This window comes from Sebastes fasciatus, chromosome 21 (assembly GCF_043250625.1).
Source record: "Sebastes fasciatus isolate fSebFas1 chromosome 21, fSebFas1.pri, whole genome shotgun sequence".
Taxonomy (NCBI): domain Eukaryota; kingdom Metazoa; phylum Chordata; class Actinopteri; order Perciformes; family Sebastidae; genus Sebastes; species Sebastes fasciatus.
The window spans coordinates 25,087,146-25,104,680 of NC_133815.1; the positions used below are offsets into that span (position 1 = coordinate 25,087,146).

Consider the following 17,535-nt stretch of genomic DNA (forward strand, 5'->3'; position numbering starts at 1 on the left):
GCCTGTATATACCTGTATTCATGCTCTGTCTGAAACGCTCCGTTTTAGCGCATTTCAACGGAATTGCAATGGAATTGCAATGGAATAGCGTTGCTGAGCAACAGTTTGGGTCCATGTTTACTTCCTGTCAGCTGATGTTATTCACATACACTGCAACAGGAAATAAACTGGGACACATTTAGAATGTTTACGTTTAAAACCGTGCAATAGTCTATATATTGTATATTTGTGGCATCACAAATGGACAGAAATCCTTACGGCTTGTTTCAAACGCAAAAAAAAACCTGTATGAATAAATAGTTTACTGATGTAATTAGAATGTAATTGTTAACGTCCCTTATCAGCTATGATACACCATATAAACTAATTATTTCATATTACACAAACTACTGATAAAATAACAGAAATTATAACATTACTAATAATTAGTAAACATTATTAATTATCATGTCATTTTTTGTTAACAGTAAAATAACTATTAAATAAGTTTAATTATCTATTAAATTACCATTTATTAATTATGGTTATGATAAAGTGTTACATCAAGTAGTTTTCCAAGTAAATATGCTGTTTAACATGAGGGAATCTTTACATTTTTATGTGAGCCAGTCTCACCACAGCCATGCTATCATATAGTCTGGTTCATGGTTCTAGTATAGATGGTTTTGGGTGAGCTTTATGTGGACTCTTGAGTTGAATTGTTTTATACCTGACACAGAAAACAACATCTATGTAAGTAATAATGCACAATGAGGTGTCCCAACAATAATATTCGGGCAAGCCTATTATCTTTGAAATTGCATCAGAATGCATCATCAGAGCTTATTATGACAACGAGGAAGTTGCATTCAAAACCTCATACACTTTAAAGGTCCCATATTGGCTCATTTTCACGATCATACTTGTATTTTGTGTTTCTACTAGAACATGTTTACATGCTGTAATGTTCAAAAATACCCTTTATTTTCCTCATACTGTCGGCCTGAATATGCCTGTATTTACCCTCTGTCTTAAACGCTCTGTTTTAGCACATTTCGACGGAATTGCGACGATATTGCAACAGAATTGCGTTGCTAGGCAACAGCTTGGGTCCATGTGTACTTCCTGTCAGCTGATGACATTCACATACACTGAAACCAGAAATAAACTGGGACACATTTAGAATGTTTATGTTTAAAATTGTGTAAAGGGTCTAAATATTGTATATTTGTGACATCACAAATGGACTAAAATCCTGACAGCTTGTTTCAAATGCAGTTTCTTAATACGGGCTGTGTGTATTTCCCTGTGGATTGAGCGTTTCGATACTTTCACAGTATTTATATAGGACTTAAGCCTGCTTTATAGTAAAAAAAACGTGAAAATCTCACTTTTTTATAATATGGGACATTTAATTTGCTGATAGTCAGAACCCAGGCTAAGCAAGATAAGCCCTACTAATATTGTCCTGCAGCAGATAGTCAACAGAGTCGCACAACAAAAACTCTCTAAGACCACCTTCATAGGGTCTACCAGAGTACAGCTGACTTTAATACCAACGTAGCTCTCTAGTCCTTTAGGTTCTGGTGTGTCAGGAATTGGAACAAGTTGCATATTCAAATAATAAGTAACTAAAAGTTTAGCATATGGGAAACTTGGCCGTTGTATAGATTTATATTACTTACACTACCAAGTGTATCTGGTCACCTCCTGCATCTTTGTATTATTAACACGAAGAACCACAGGGGGAATAAGTCCTGGATTTTATTGTATTATTTTATTGTATTATGTCCTCCATCTGCTCCTAACATCAGATAGACTACTAAAACTAAACTGTATGGTTAGTTTCACCAGTGATCTAACTGTTAATGTAGCACTTAGTGTCAGTATTTATGACGGTGGTTTACACTGTTGACTAGAACTAAGTTTGAGACCTGACAGACATCAGAAAAGAGAAGTTCCCCACGGTCATGATAGAGGGTTGGCTTTATTGGAGCTAGTGTGTATAAACAAGACATTTACATCATGTATTCACATGATCTGATCCAGACCTCACAGATGTCTTTCAGGTGCTTGATGTAGTCTCTCTCTGTGCTCATGATCTCATTGATGACGTTGGTCCTCATCTGTTCCTTGCAGGGTAAACCGGGTCCCAGCAACAGGCCCAGAGCTGCCTGGTTCTCCTCTCCAGCTTGAGCCTCCTCCAGGTGGGCCAGGTACTCCTCCATGGGCTCATCCTGGTTCACACGTAACTGAGGAGGACACAAGGAACTATTAAACCCCCCCAGGAAGAATTTAGATCTTACCCAATAAATGCCTCTGTATCCCATCTACTTTCAGTTCTGTCTTCACAAAATAAATCACATGAATGTGAACTGCAGTTCCAGTTATAGCTTCTGGTTTACAGCTGTGCAATGAGAGGAACAAGCGCGCAGACATTTTGATCCGCCTAAATTTGAGTTTTTAGTAAGTTTTATTCTTACTTGTAGACCCATGTGCAATAACATAGCATGCTTATTATGAGCCTTGTCTTAATGACGATCCGCTAATAAAAAGAGCCTGGACAGTTTGTCCAACACCTTCTCATCCCGACTCGTCACATACCGCCGCTTTGTCACGCCCCTTGGCGTTGGCGTCATGCCCCTTGGCATTGGCGTAACAAATCTTGGCGTTGGCGTCATGCACGCCCCTTGGCACCCTCTGTCTTTCGCTCTTTAAACTACGTCACCTCACTTCCCACGCACTTTAGTGTTTACTATGAGTGTTTACTGTTGCCGCGGATGGGTTTACATCATAGTTAATGGAACGCCCGGTGTGTTTCATACTGGCACTAAAGGGTGCCGCGTGACAAAGCCTCTGTATTTATTGGTTTATATGTCTCACCCGTACGAAGCTGGCAGGGAACCAGCCCTCACTGTCCATGATGCGACCCCACCACCACTCCTTGTTCGTGGCGTCCACTACTTCGATGACATCGCCGGCCTTGAAGCCCAGCTCCTGGTCGTCCATGGTGACATGGTCCCACAGGGCCTCGGCATACACCACGCTGCCATCGCTGATCAGCTGCAGAGGAAGTACCATGGAAGGGTTAAGGTTGCAACAGGGACACTCAAGGGGTCAACAACCAAAGGATGGCCGTTTACTGATGTAACATTACTCAAGTTCAGTGTCACACATTCTTCACAGGTGGAATGGTTCATTGTGCTGCTCTGACATCTGACCTTTAGGAATTGGCTGAATGACGGCATTACATTGGAATGAATAAGCTGAATAATGCTAAAGTCAGAAGGCCAGCATACTGATGTTTACCATGTTCACCAGCTTAGCTTATTGAGTTTGGATGTTAACATTCACTGATTAGCACTAAACCCTAAGTACAGCTGAGGCTGATGGGAATGCTTTCTAGGTATTTGGTCATAAATACTCTGGGTATTGGACAAACTATTAAAAGTCAGAGGATCACCAACGTTACTACAATTCCAACCTCAGGACAATCCATTCAATAGTTCTTGACACATGTCACCACTCTGTTGGTCATTTGATTTTTGAGTATGGTTTTTAAGGACATTGTTGTCATTTTTGAAATCTGCAGCAATGTTAGCACGTTGCAGGAGACACTGCTGTGTGTAACCAGCAGAGTGTACACGTATTGTGAACCTGCCTGTAGACTCATCTTACTATCTGAATAATCACTCACTTAGGTTTACTCACTCACTCATCTTCAATCTCTTATCCGGGGTCGGGTTGCTGGGGGCAACAGCTCCAACAGGGGACCCCAAACTTCCCTTTCCCGGGCCACATTAACCAGCTCTGACTGGGGGATCCCGAGGCGTTCCCAGGCCAGTGTCTAAGACCTAGTGCTGGGTCTTCTCCATGGCCTCCTCCCAGCTGGTCGTGCCTGGAACACCTCCCTAGGGAGGCGCCCAGGGGGCATCCTTACCAGATACCTGAACCACCTCAGCTGGCTCCTTTCAACGCGAAGGAGTAGAAGCTCTACTCCGAGTCCCTCATGGATGACTGAGCTTCTCACCCTATCTCTAAGGGAGACGCCAGCCACCCTCCTGAGAAAACCCATTTCGGCCACCTGTACCCGCGATCTAGTTCTTTGGGTCATGACCCAGCCCTCATGACCATAGGTGAGAGTAGGAACGAAGACTGACCGGTAGATCGAGAGCTTTGCCTTCCGGCTCAGCTCTCTTTTCGTCACAATGGTGCGGTAAAGCGAATGCAATAACGCCCCCGCTGCTCCGATTCTCCGGCCAATCTCCCATTCCATAGTCCCCTCACTCGCGAACAAGACCCCGAGATACTTGAACTCCTTCACTTGGGGCACTGAATAATGAGCCTTTTAAATAGCAGGAAAATATTGGACCACACTTTAGACCAGGTTACTGTTGGTCGGAGGATGGAGCAATCCTTTTCTGCTGCCTAAAGATAACAAAGCACCTGACCACACCTCATCTAAGACCAACACACCGTGGGCGCACAGATGGGTTCAAGTACATCTGCTACTTACATAACGTGGGCGCTGGGCGGGAAAATAACAACTGTGTTGGTCTGAAGCTAGCCAACTAAGCTAACTATGACAGTTGTGCTGCGCTGTACGCCGCTTTGCGCCTGGTGTAAGATAGATAGGGCCCTTAGAGTTACTAATATCAGTTAGCCCATTAACTGCCAAAATAATGCACTTACAACACTGGTTCATAGTGTGTTCAGTGAAGAGTTTTGATGTCATGAGGTCAAAGGCAGGCCCATAATTCAGCAGCTTTGATATACAGTAAGGCTAATAGTGTAGAATGATAAATCAATGAGAAGCTGAGGTGAAAGCAGACTAAGACGAAGCTACAGAAGAGGAAGTGTGAGAGACGGAGAAAGGGGAGGCAAACACAGAGTGAAAGCAGAAGGAGATGGAGCCCGGTGTTATTGATGAAGACACTGCAGTGGTCATATTTCACACCGCCTCATACACACTGCCAGGTTCACTGCGTCACCGTGGCCCCAGACTCTACAGAGGCCGTCCATTATGCAGCCCAGCGTCCCCTTCCTCTCAGCAGGCCCGTCGTCTCTTTCAGGGACAGAACACAAAGTATTTCTCACTGTACCTCACCAGTGGTGTTAAAGACACGCTCCTTTTTATTTTTCTGTCTGCGATCTTGCCTCTTAGCTCCACTGATCCATCATGGCGATGAGGAAAAACAGACGATATGGCTGTTGCTAGGCAACAGACCCACACCATCTTGCCTCTCCAGAATCTGCTCTGACTACATGACCGCACACAAGTCCTCTTATTAAATGTTGTGATAGTGAACGGCTGCATATGGCTTGTTGTAAACAGGTCAAGCATCATGACAGTGCTCATGGAGCATGACTAAGGGTCACTATGGTAACACACACACACACACACACACACACACACACACAAAAGCAACTGTGCCACCTGATCACAGCTGAGTAGGACATAAGCAGGTCTGGTCTGGCCCTGAGACCTCATGGGTCAGGTATAAGCTTTCTCTGGGCACACCTACATAACAACCTGATTTATACCTGTAGAATAAAATACTCTTTCTTTAATATGCTCTATGTCACACCAATACAAATATTCATGTACTTAGCTGACCGTAGGATAATTTCACCATGTCAGGACAACTGAAGCTGCTCACAGCTCACATGACTTGTACTACGTATGATGAGGGGTCCCAAGTGGATGTAGAGTGCTGCTTTATAGGAAGGAGTCCTAAAACCCAGAATTGTGTTACCACTTTAGCACTTCCTGTACCCTAGTCTGGAAGTCAATGAGGTTTTTTGAATGGATTTCTAGTTGGATGTCTGAAATAAGGTCTGTGGTTAACACAAGCTGAAGAGATTTTAATGTTTTGTTCTACAATATAAAATACGTCAAATACTCGTGAATTATGAGGCTTTGAAAAAGACGGCTGCTAACAAGTGGCTAAATGAGACTCGTCCTCCTCTACAGCCTCGTTGTGTTTACTCGTGTTCATGTGACGGTGGTGGAGTTCCTTTTAGAGCCTAACATTAGCTTTTCACTTCTGCCGATTGCATTCACACTTCAAAAATCCCAAAAGTGGTGTTCATTAGTGGAGATTATCTTGATGAACAAAACATGTTAATATCATAAACGTTTGTTTTGCCACAGAGATTATTTTACCCTAACCCGATGGAACAATCCCATTGGCTGTTAGTGGAGGAGACCCCCCCGCCCACTGCTTCATTCTAAGGCATCTAACCAAAGATGTTGGGAAAAAAACAAAAGAGACTGGGAACAGCTGGTTCATTTCATATCTTGTAAGTTCAACTGATGCTCTCAAAAACTTTATAATACAGTAAATAAGTGACAATGTACGAGGAGGCCCAATGTGAAACCATAATGCAGTAGGGGTAAGAGAGCGCCACACTACGCAGCACAGTGCTGTTTCCCCCTGCAGCCGATTACCAAAGGAGAAGAAGGTGAAGCTGCAGTAAGTAGTGAGTTGTTAACACTCGGAGAGTCCAGAAACACAGTGGTGAGATAGCATTAGCTTATCTGCTGAATGCTAACTATTTCCTACAGACACAGAGTAACATGAACGGTCCATATTTCAGGCCAATCTTAATTCAATATTCACTATCCTCTACCAGTTTTAGCAAAAGGTCCCCAACATGTTAAGATTTTCCCCAAATCATTTAAAAATAATAATTTAAGTTTGCACCGAGGCTACCGAGTACACCTCTTTATTCCTCATGTAACCTCATGTAACACGCTGCGTCTTCTGCACAACTCATCAACACAGGCGGGGAATGACAGCACTCGCTCTGTCTGACAGAGAGGCTGACCTGGAGCACCGACACTTTTAAGAGAGGTGGACAGTTGATCTTGTTGTTGAAGATTTAATGTGACTTCCTGTTTCACTTGCAAGCAGAAAAACTGCTGTTGTCCATTAATGCAATCTCTACTACTACTACTATTACTACTGTATACTGATGATGTGGAGCATTGGGAGATAGAAGAGATTGGGAGACGAGTCACTCAGTTTCATGGTGTATATTAGGGATGCACCGATACCCGATACCAGTATCGGGTATCGGTGCACTCTCTGACTCGCGCGTGCATTAGACTCTTTGGTCCGTGTTTCAAGACGGGTCGGGTGGGTTGCCGAGATCGCCGCAGACCCCTGGCGCCTTTTACGTGGGCCGAGCCCCGCCCTGGGCGTGACACTTTGTCCACGGCCCCGGGAAGCACCTTCGCCCCGAGCCTTCCCTTTTCCATGTCGACCTAGAGCCAGTTGCGGCGCCCCGCCTCGTATGCGGACTCCTCAGCCTGTCTTGTGTTGCTCACACCTTCCAGCTGGCTGTTAACGAGGGTCTTTTGGCACAGAGAAGTACTCGTATTTGTACTCGGTATCGGCGAGTACCCAAATGTAAGTACTTGTACTTGGTCTGAAAAAAAGCATCGGTGCATCCCTAGTGTATATGGGTTAAATGTATGCTTTATCTACCAAATGTTAAAGCAGCCCCCTCTAGGTGAGAACACCTGACTAATGTAAGACCCTGATTTATACTGTCAGAACTGCTACAATGCCTACAGTGTAATCTTGGCAAATTCATTTAGAACAACAAATACCTGAACTGTGGATAAAGGACAAAGGGGGCAGTCAATCAAGATCAAGAGTTCTCAGTGACTAGTGTATATAGTGTATAGTATAACAGCAAGTATAACAAGTGAACTCCTTTTTCAAGCCACCATGACATTAAGGATTAATCCACATTGTAGATACTGTAAAAGATAATAGCTAGTACACAAACAAAGAAATGCTAGTTAGTAATAGAAGCAGAGGGGACTATGATGTCTCACATGGTAAATTCAGTCATGTTCATACTTATTAACAGATTGATATTTTAAATATATTATATAATAATATACAGCACTAAATTGATGATAAAATTGGCAGGACTGTTCAGTTCTGTTGAAACTGCCAAGTTGTACGTTCAGAACCCAACCGGCCGGTTATCTAAGAGCTGAAGAGCGGTAACAGGGTTGTGTTACATCACCTGTTATACTAGTGTTACTTTCAAAGGGTTGGATCATCCAAACCACGAGATGATTTTCTCAAACTACTTTATACCAAATCAATACTCCGTATGGAAGTGTTTTCTTTTCGTTATCAACACTAACACTGTTTCTGGAAGAGTCAACAAATCCCATGTGTAGATCCTACCCAACAATGAATACATCTACTAACAGGCGTTGTGTGTGTATCCGAAGCCTGATATATCTTCTTCCTCTGGGCCATTGAGCTCCATTGTTAACTATTACAAACAAACACCTTAAAGGTCCCATATTGTGCTCATTTTCAGGTTTATATTGTATTTTGTGTTTCTACTAGAACATGTTTTTTAGAACATGTTTTACACCGGAATTGCGACGAAATTGCAACAGAATTGCGTTGCTAGGCAACAGCTTGGGTCCATGTGTACTTCCTGTCAGCTGATGTCATTCACATACACTGCAACCAGGAATAAACTGAGACACATTTAGAATGTTTACGTTTAAATATGTGTAAAGGGTCTAAATATTGTATATTCGTGACATCACAAATGGACAGAAATCCTGACAGCTTGTTTCAAATGCAGTTTCTGAATATGGGCTGTGTGTATTTCCCTGTGGATTGAGTGTTTCGATACTTTCACAGTATTTATATAGGACTGAAGCCTGCTTTATAATAAAAAAAACATGAAAATCTCACTTTTTTTATAATATGGGACCTTTAATGTTGTCCGATATGCTCATTCTGACACCAAATGTGTATTAATCTGCTGCTGAAAATAGTCTGCAACAAATGCACTATTTCTTGCTGTTTAAGTGACGTTTATGAAAGACTACAGCAGGATAGGTTAGGATAGGTTTTTAAAAAGGTATGTCTCCAGTAGGAACCAAAGGGAGATGACAGCCACAGACAGGTTAGAGAAGTCAGACAACACTGAGAGGCAGACTAACTCATTGTCGGTTTGGATCTTTCTCTGGAATTTGTTGACAATTTAGTAAAACATACTGTATAACAGAAGCCTTATCTTTCAAGCACCACAATCTGAATTCCATCAACTTCACTGTTTTAGTGTGGAGAGACTGACATCACAGAGACAGATATGTCAGAACCTGGACAAATCAAAGCATCTGCATTAATAGTTATTACTAGAGGTAACCCTCCCCCCCCCCTTATAGGGTCCTATGCTCAGATACAACACATTCATCTTGCTTACATGTTTCTGACTGATACAAAGCTACACAATTCATCCATTCTCACATCAAATGATCTTCCCTCTCCTCCTGGTTGTACCTGAGTTCTGCTTCTGCCACGTTGGACACCCATCAATCCTCAATCCCAGCAGCCAGTCCTCCACTGATCCCTGGTCCCCTCTCTGTGTCTCAGTTTATGGTCTGTTTATCTTCCTCCATCTGGAATGGATGTGCTCGTGTGTGTTTGTGTGTGTGTGTGTGTGTGTGTGTGTGTGTGTGTGTGTGTGTGTGTGTGTGTGTGTGTGTGTGTGTGTACGTGCGTGTGCGTGCGTGCGCGTGCGTGTGCCTTCTACTGGAAGGCCAGCAGGAACATGAGCACCACGTTGATGACGATGAGCAGCATCATGATGAGGAACACCACCACCTTCTGGGTCTCCGGGGGGAGGTTGCAGCGCAGCATGGTCGTGAAGAATCCCAACTTCTGCCTGCTCCACCTCCCCGAGCCGCTGCCGCGAGCCATCAGTCCCCTGGCTTCCTCCTCTTCCTCCTCCTCAGCACCGCTGCCCCTCCCCCGTCGTCTCTCCCTCAGCGTGGAGCCTCCACACCACACGGCGTCACCTCCTCGTCCTCCTCCTCCTCCTGCTCGACTGTCTCCGTCGCTGTCCTCTAGCGCTGCCCTCCTCCTCCGCTCAGCTCCGGCGGTCGCCTCCTCTGCTTCTCCTGCCACTTTGCCGATTGCCCAGCGTCGCCCCGGCCTGTCAGTGGAGGCTTGGTGCCTATCTGTGTCAGCGTGTGTGTGAATCTGCGTGCTGTGAAGCTACTTTGTGTGTTAGCCTACGTGCTGAGCACCCCAGCCCCCATCCCTCAACCCCCCACCTTCCTCCTCTACTCCCTTTCTCCTCTTTGAGGGACAGGCGCCTCCCCTCTCTTTCTATCTTCCACCAGTTTAGTCTTTTCCTTTTTGCTTCTTCTTCTCTGTTTCTCGGTCAGGATGTCAGGATAAAACACGAAGGACGGGATGCTGCATCTTTCCGGTTCGTGCTCATGCCTCCTCTTCTTTTCTATCCCTCCGTCCTTTTGCTCTCCAGCCCCGTTCTTCTCTCTCTCTCCAGCCTACATATGCTCAGTCGTTTCAAACCAACCGGCCATTTGTTCTTCCTCCGGTTTGTTTTTTTTCCTCTTCTATCCCTCCGTCTCAGCCCACGTTTTCTCTCTCCGTTAAGAGCTCCTTGCTAAAATGGTGCTCGGTGCTGTGCCTGGAGCTGTGCTGCCTCAGCCAACCATCTAACTACAAGGATCGCCCTCTTTTTCTTTTTTTCAGTTCCTTCCCCTTCCTTTTTTTGTGCGCCCAACCCCTTGCATCGCTGGCAGCCAATCAGGATGCAGAGTGTGTCACCGTATCCTGGATACCAGAGTAGTTGAGGCAGGGCCATAGCAACCCCTGGGTGGGGGGGTGGGATGTTGGGATGAGAGAGGGACAGAGGGAGGGGTACGGTGGAGGCCATGCAGAATAATGGACGGATCTCAAGGGAAATACTGTGTGTGTGTGTGTGTGTGTGTGTGTGTGTGTGTGTGTGTGTGTGTGTGTGTGTGTGTGTTTGCGTTTGTGTGCACACATGCACAGGCAGCGGTTTAAGGTTGAGTGCTATTTGCTGCATACTGTACAGTGACTGTGTGTTGATGTAGCAAATAACGGATTGATAGGAAGTTTGACGGATAACAGACAGGGTGGCAGCAGAGCGCTGGTCGCTCTGATACTCAGGCAGAAGAAGAAGAAAACTGGTTGACGCGCCGCCGGTCGCCTGGATGTCCTTTCTGATTGGCTGTCGATCTGTCACTATCATCAATCAACCCAACAGAGTGGAGACTAAATGCAGCTGAGAGAGGGAGACGGAGCAGAGGACGGGAACTAAGTTACTGATTTCATACCTGTGTTGGGACCCGTACCACTCAAAATGGCAGAGGGCCAGTGAACTACATTTCCCAGGGTCCTTGAGTCCTTAACTTCACCCATGGATTCACAGTAACCATGGCTACTGTAAGTCCCATGACCCATTCCCACCTACATGTAAAGATATGACAAAACTAGGGAGCTTTCTTTTGTTCTCTCTCTTTTTCTTCTCCACCTCCGCTGTCTTCTGCAGCTCTTCCTCTGCTGCCTTCTGCAGCTCTTCCTCTGCTGCCTTCTGCAGCTCTTCCTCTCCACTTTTGCAGCAGAGCAGCTGCAAGAGGAGCTCACGTAGTCCTCAGCTATGGCCCGTTCAGCAGCTTTAGCCTACGAGAACTTCTTCTAACGAAGAGGACGCAAGACCCCTGACTTTTTAAGATTCCTGCTCAGCTCAGTTTGCACCGCTAACCCCAGAATAAACAAGTTTAGCGCCAGGGACTACAACGAAGTCCGCCAGCTAACTTTACAAGCGACAGGAACAATGGAATCACCAGTTAACAAAGGACTGGTAAAGTAACTGGGCCTACCTGAGCACAGCATGAGCACAGCAATTGCACATGGCTGAGCAAGACTGTGTAACTTTAACTTCTGTCAATGTACATGTATTGGATTGATTTAATGTAGGGATGCACCATCAGTATCGGGTATCGGGTCAGATACTGTGCTCATGTACTCGTACTCGCAAAATGGCTCCGATACAACAGCACCGATACCACTTTACAGCAGCGCGACGTTAACCTTTCGTCACCATCTTTCCGGTGCTCACGCTCCACTTCCCCGACGGTGCGAGCGAGACGGGCCGGTGGTGCGCCGGACCCCGCGGGGCCGGGATCTCCCCTCAGCCAGCGCACGCCAGCCCTCACTTTCATTGCGCCACGGGGTTTTGCATGCACCCTCTGACTCGCTCGTGCGTTAGAGTCCTTGGTCCGTGTTTCAAGACGGGTCGGGTGGGGAGCCTTTTACATGGGCCAAGCCCTGCACTGGGGGCACGACGCGGTTGGGGCGCACTGAGGACAGTCCGCCCCGGTCAATAGTCGCACCGGGAGCAGGGGGCCCTGTCCCTCCCCGGCGGGGAGAGAGGGCGGGGAGCGCTGTAAAGCTGCGGCCGCGAGCCACCTTCGCCCCGAGCCTTTCTGGGGCGAAGGTGCTTCCCAACCCGATAGATGCTGACGAGAGGTTAACGTCACACTGCCGTAAAGTGGTATAGGTGCCGTTGTATTAGAGCCGTTTTGCGAGTACAAGTACATGAGCACAGTATCGGACCCGATAGCCGATACTGGTATCGGTATCGGTGCATCCCTATCCCTTACTAACAAGTATTGTGAGGCATTCCAGATATGCCTCAGTAAAACCTTCACAAGGCCCCATCCCAACTTTAAAACAGAACTATACAGTCATAAACACAACTATCATCTGGACAACAACAACAAAACAAAGCACCTACAGCGAATAGATGTCTGTGAAACACTGCAATGAAAATATCAGGCCGACCGTCATGAGTCATTGCAGTAAGATAAATCCTAACATGAGGACATGTAAACGGGGACAGGTCCAATTCCTTATTTAAATTGACGTGATTTTCCGCCCTGGAATTAAAGTTGTAAACTCAAGTGTTTTCATGATAGTGCAGCCTGATAAATGCCGACTTCAGTTCGAAGGAGCATGTTCCATAAATCACGTCTCTCGTTTTTTTGTCTTCGGTTCTGCGCAAGAATCTCAACCTGCCCCCCCCCCAGTGGAAATAACATCCTTGCTCCCACAATATGAACATATGCAGAGGTGTAAGTGTCACACTGTGCGCTGCCGTAAGACTGTTGTATCAACTCAGTAAATCACATCTTGCTGAGCTTGTGCATCAGCAGAATCCAGAGCAGGTATCCATGACAACCAAATAACCCAGCAACCTCAGAGCTTGTTTTTTGCCACCCCTCTTAGTCAAAAGGCAATGGGAGCCATTTCTAGTCCTTTACTGAGGAGCAGGTTGATATGAGATATTTACAACAGTGGTCAAGCCGTCATTTGGACATGCCTACGGAGGTTTATAAGACTTTGACGAATTAACCGATTTCTTTCATTCCCTGTAATTTGTCACAACAACTCTGACAACCAGTAGGAGGATCAGCATTTAGTTTCTATATCATCTCCATGTTGCCTACCTCGTTGATGGCTAGCTGCTCTCCTCCGCCTCCTCCCGGGTGTCCAAAACGATGTCCGGCACTGCGAAACTCTTCATACAGCAGGTCCTCTTCGCTGCCCAGGTCGTCGCTGAACCCCGCCTTCTCTAACGACCCATCAGGAACAACCACCGCTGAGACAGAGAGGGGACGGGGGAGGACAGAGGAGGGACAAAGACATCGGATAATATGGTTAACTGACTTATAACTGTGTCGAGGTTTTGATCCAGCCTAAAACTGTTGATATTCTTCAACAGAGCAAATCGATACATAAAGAAGCGGGTTGGGGTTCAATGCCATACACATACATACACACATACATACATACATACATACACATATACAATAGAAGAACAGAACACTAACTTTACTGTTAAAGAGGACAAAACTTAAACTGATTGGTGAGAGTGTAGCTGAGCTCTGTAGACCCCCCAGTGCCTGCATGATACTGTGCCACCAAATAACCTCTGAGTCATCGTCCCATCATCTGACAGCCCTTCTGCAGCTGGACAGAGCTTTCAAATCAGATTCCTAACTATTCCTAAATAGTTTCAACAGCAGACAAATAAAATGTTCTCTTTCTATTGAACCGACATCATCAATCACAGAAAGAGTCCTTGGTGCGTCACTAGACCTGCAACCTCCCGGGCCACATTAACCAGCTCTGACTGGGGGATCCCGAGGCGTTCCCAGGCCAGTGTGGAGATATAATCCCTCACCTAGTCCTGGGTCTTCCCCGTGGCCTCCTCCCAGCTGGTCGTGCCTGGAACACCTCCCTAGGGAGGCACCCAGGGGGGCATCCTTACCAGATGCCCGAACCACCTCAGCTGGCTCCTTTCAACACGAAGGAGTAGCGGCTCTACTCCGAGTCCCTCACCCTATCTCTAAGGGAGATGGCAGCCACTCTCCTGAGAAAACCCATTTCAGCCACTTGTACCCGCGATCTAGTTCTTTGGGTCATGACCCAGCCTTCATGACCATAGGTGAGAGTAGGAACGAAGATTGACCGGTAGATCGAGAGCTTTGCCTTCCGGCTCAGCTCTCTTTTTGTCACAACTTTGTGGTTTTAAAGCGAATGCAATACCGCCCACCGCTGCTCCGATTCTCTGGCCAATCTCACGTTCCATTGTCCCCTCACTCGCGAACAAGACCCCGAGGTACTTGAACTCCTTCACTTGGGGTAATCAGCCCAATCCCACCCCAAATAACAATAGGTAGGATGTACCTTCACTGAGTTGGTAATGAATTATGACAGATGACCAACAAATGTACATTTTAAGTTCCTTACAGCTGAAACTGTTTTTCCTATTTAAATTATTGTTACTGAGCTTACATATGTTCATATAGGTGAAGACTTTTTTACATTTAACGTAACATTATCCTAAAGAAGTCCCCCTATCAGCAGCCTCTCTTCATACTAACATGAGCTTTTCACAAAATGAGGCTTTGTGTTTCTTCCCATCATGAAACATCCTCTGAAGTGTTTGTGGCTACCTGGCTGACAAGCTAAAAATACACTTTGCTGTCACACCTCATCATAGGCGTCACCCTCGGCTGCCTTGCCAACAGCTGTTGCCATGGAGGACGTATCTGTGGCGACAAATCACCGTGGAGACAGAGAGAGACGGATATAATGGAAGAGAACGTAGGGCTAGTAGAGAATGCACAATAAGATGCAGCCGGGGGGACAGCGTATCAAAAGTATATCTTTTTACTGGCGGTATTGACCTCTTTTTATGGCAGCATCTTACACAACAATTAACACTGTGTCATGTAACAGTGCCATCATGGGGACCGTGGAAGCTGCAGGAACCTCATGGGGGCAGTGTAGGACACCCTGACCGCTGGTGTGTGATGGTGGAGAGGGATGGAGGAGCTCCAGGTATCGACTGGCCTTTATTCATGTGCAGAGAGCTGCTGCAGTCTGGCTTACAGCAGTATGAATCCTCCAACAAGGCACTACTCTCACTGCAAGCTAGGGGCTCCCAGACAGCAGCGACAGAATAGAATAACCCTCTCTACTGAAATACGGTGATGCTGACACCGGCAATACAACATTACATGAAGATGCAAGATTGTCCTACAGTTACAATCAGGTCAAATCAGTGTGATGATATGTCATTACAATAGTTGCTCACCATCATGGCTGGATTAAACTGGTCTTTGGGCCTTACTGACCACCACCAGCACCCCCATCAGTGTACATGCTTTGTTTTCTGTTGCCTCGAATATCCCATCCAGTAGAATGCACTCAGCAGACATACATGGCAGCTTCGTCATATGCCCAGAGACTCAGTATGCACTCATTACAGTAGTAGTAATATACTACTATTACAGTATATTACAGTAGTAGTAATATACTACTAATACAGTACATTACAGTAGTAGTAATATACTACTAATACAGTACATTACAGTAGTAATATACTACTATTACAGTATATTACAGTAGTAATATACTACTATTACAGTATATTACAGTAGTAGTAATATACTACTAGTAGAGTACATTATAGTAGTAATATACTACTAGTACAGTACATTACATTATAGTAGTAATATACTACTAGTACATTACATTATAGTAGTAACATACTACTAGTACAGTGTATTACAGTGGTAGTAATATACTACTAGTACAGTACATTATAGTAGTAACATACTACTAGTACAGTGTATTACAGTGGTAGTAATATACTACTAGTACAGTACATTAAAGTAGAAATGTACTACTTGTGCAGTACATTATAGTAGTAATATACTACTAGTACAGTATATTACAGTAGTAGTAATATACTACTTGTACAGTACATTATAGTAGTAATATACTACTAGTAGAGTACATTATAGTAGTAATATACTACTAGTACAGTACATTATAGTAGTAATATACTACTAGTACAGTACATTATAGTAGTAATATACTACTAGTACAGTGTATTACAGTGGTAGTAATATACTACTAGTACAGTACATTAAAGTAGAAATGTACTACTTGTGCAGTACATTATAGTAGAAATGTACTTCTAGTACAGTATATTACAGTAGTAATATACTACTAGCACAGTACATTATAGTAGTAATATACTACTAGTACATTACATTATAGTAGTAATATACTACTAGTACAGTACATTATAGTAGTAATATACTACTAGTACAGTACATTATAGTAGTAATATACTACTAGTACAGTACATTATAGTAGTAATATACTACTAGTAGAGTACATTATAGTAGTAATATACTACTAGTACAGTACATTATAGTAGTAATATACTACTAGTAGAGTACATTATAGTAGTAATATAGTACTAGTACAGTACATTACAGTAGTAGTAATATACTACTAGTACAGTACATTACAGTACATGTAGTAGTAATATATAATTGGTTCCAGGTTTCCAAGGTGTCTAAACTTTATGGGAGGATCAAATGTAGTTGATAATGAAGGTGTTAACACTAGATACTGATACATGGCTGCACTGGTTAAGCTGCTGCAGAACCTGCCATTGTTGATATTGTACTTCATTGTGCCCGTATGGACCAGGGTCCTTGGATCAATTGCCATTCTTAGACTGGACCATTGCTGAATCGACACACTTTAAAAACCATGAAGTAAGTTAATCCACAAATCCATCACAACAACAAAGCACTACTACAATGAACTGGTAAGAGACACTGTCATCTACTGCTCTCCACCCACTCCTGCTACGGCCTCGGAGTATCTACAACATGCTTTTGATAGGGTACAAGAACAGCTTTGTCATCTGCAACTTGTTCTAAAGGTCCCATATTATAGAAAAGTGAGATTTTCATGTTTTTTTTAATTATAAACCAGGCTTCAGTCCTATATAAATACTGTGAAAGTATCGAAACACTCAATCCACAGGGAAATACACACAGCCCGTATTCAGAAACTCTGCATTTGAAACAAGCTGTCAGGATTTCTGTCCATTTGTGATGTCACAAATATACAATATTTAGACCCTTTACACAGTTTTAAACGTAAACATTCTAAATGTGTCCCAGTGTGTTCCTGATTGCAGTGTATGTGAATGTCATCAACTGACAGGAAGTAAACATGGACCCAAGCTGTTGCCTAGCAACACAATTCCGTTGCAATTCCATCATAAAAAGGTAAATAAATTTTTTTTTGAAAATTACAGTAAGTAAACATGTTCTAGTAGAAACAAAAAATA

At 44.3% G+C, this 17,535-nt stretch overlaps 1 protein-coding gene across 5 annotated transcripts in view; it reads right to left on the bottom strand.

Moving 5' to 3' along the window:
* The window catches only part of arhgef4 (Rho guanine nucleotide exchange factor (GEF) 4), a 107,564-nt gene that overhangs the window by 12,435 nt on the left and 77,594 nt on the right, over positions 1-17,535 (bottom strand). For 4 of the 5 annotated variants that reach the window (XM_074622017.1, XM_074622016.1, XM_074622018.1 and 1 more), the window contains 3 exons: positions 13,316-13,467; positions 2,863-3,042; positions 2,031-2,231 (listed from right to left, as the gene is read on the bottom strand). In XM_074622017.1, the coding sequence (XP_074478118.1) occupies positions 2,031-2,231; positions 2,863-3,042; positions 13,316-13,467 (533 nt within the window). Of the gene's footprint in view, positions 1-2,030; positions 2,232-2,862; positions 3,043-9,311; positions 10,547-13,315; positions 13,468-17,535 lie in introns of those variants that run through there. The other variant, XM_074622019.1, reaches the window with a different exon arrangement.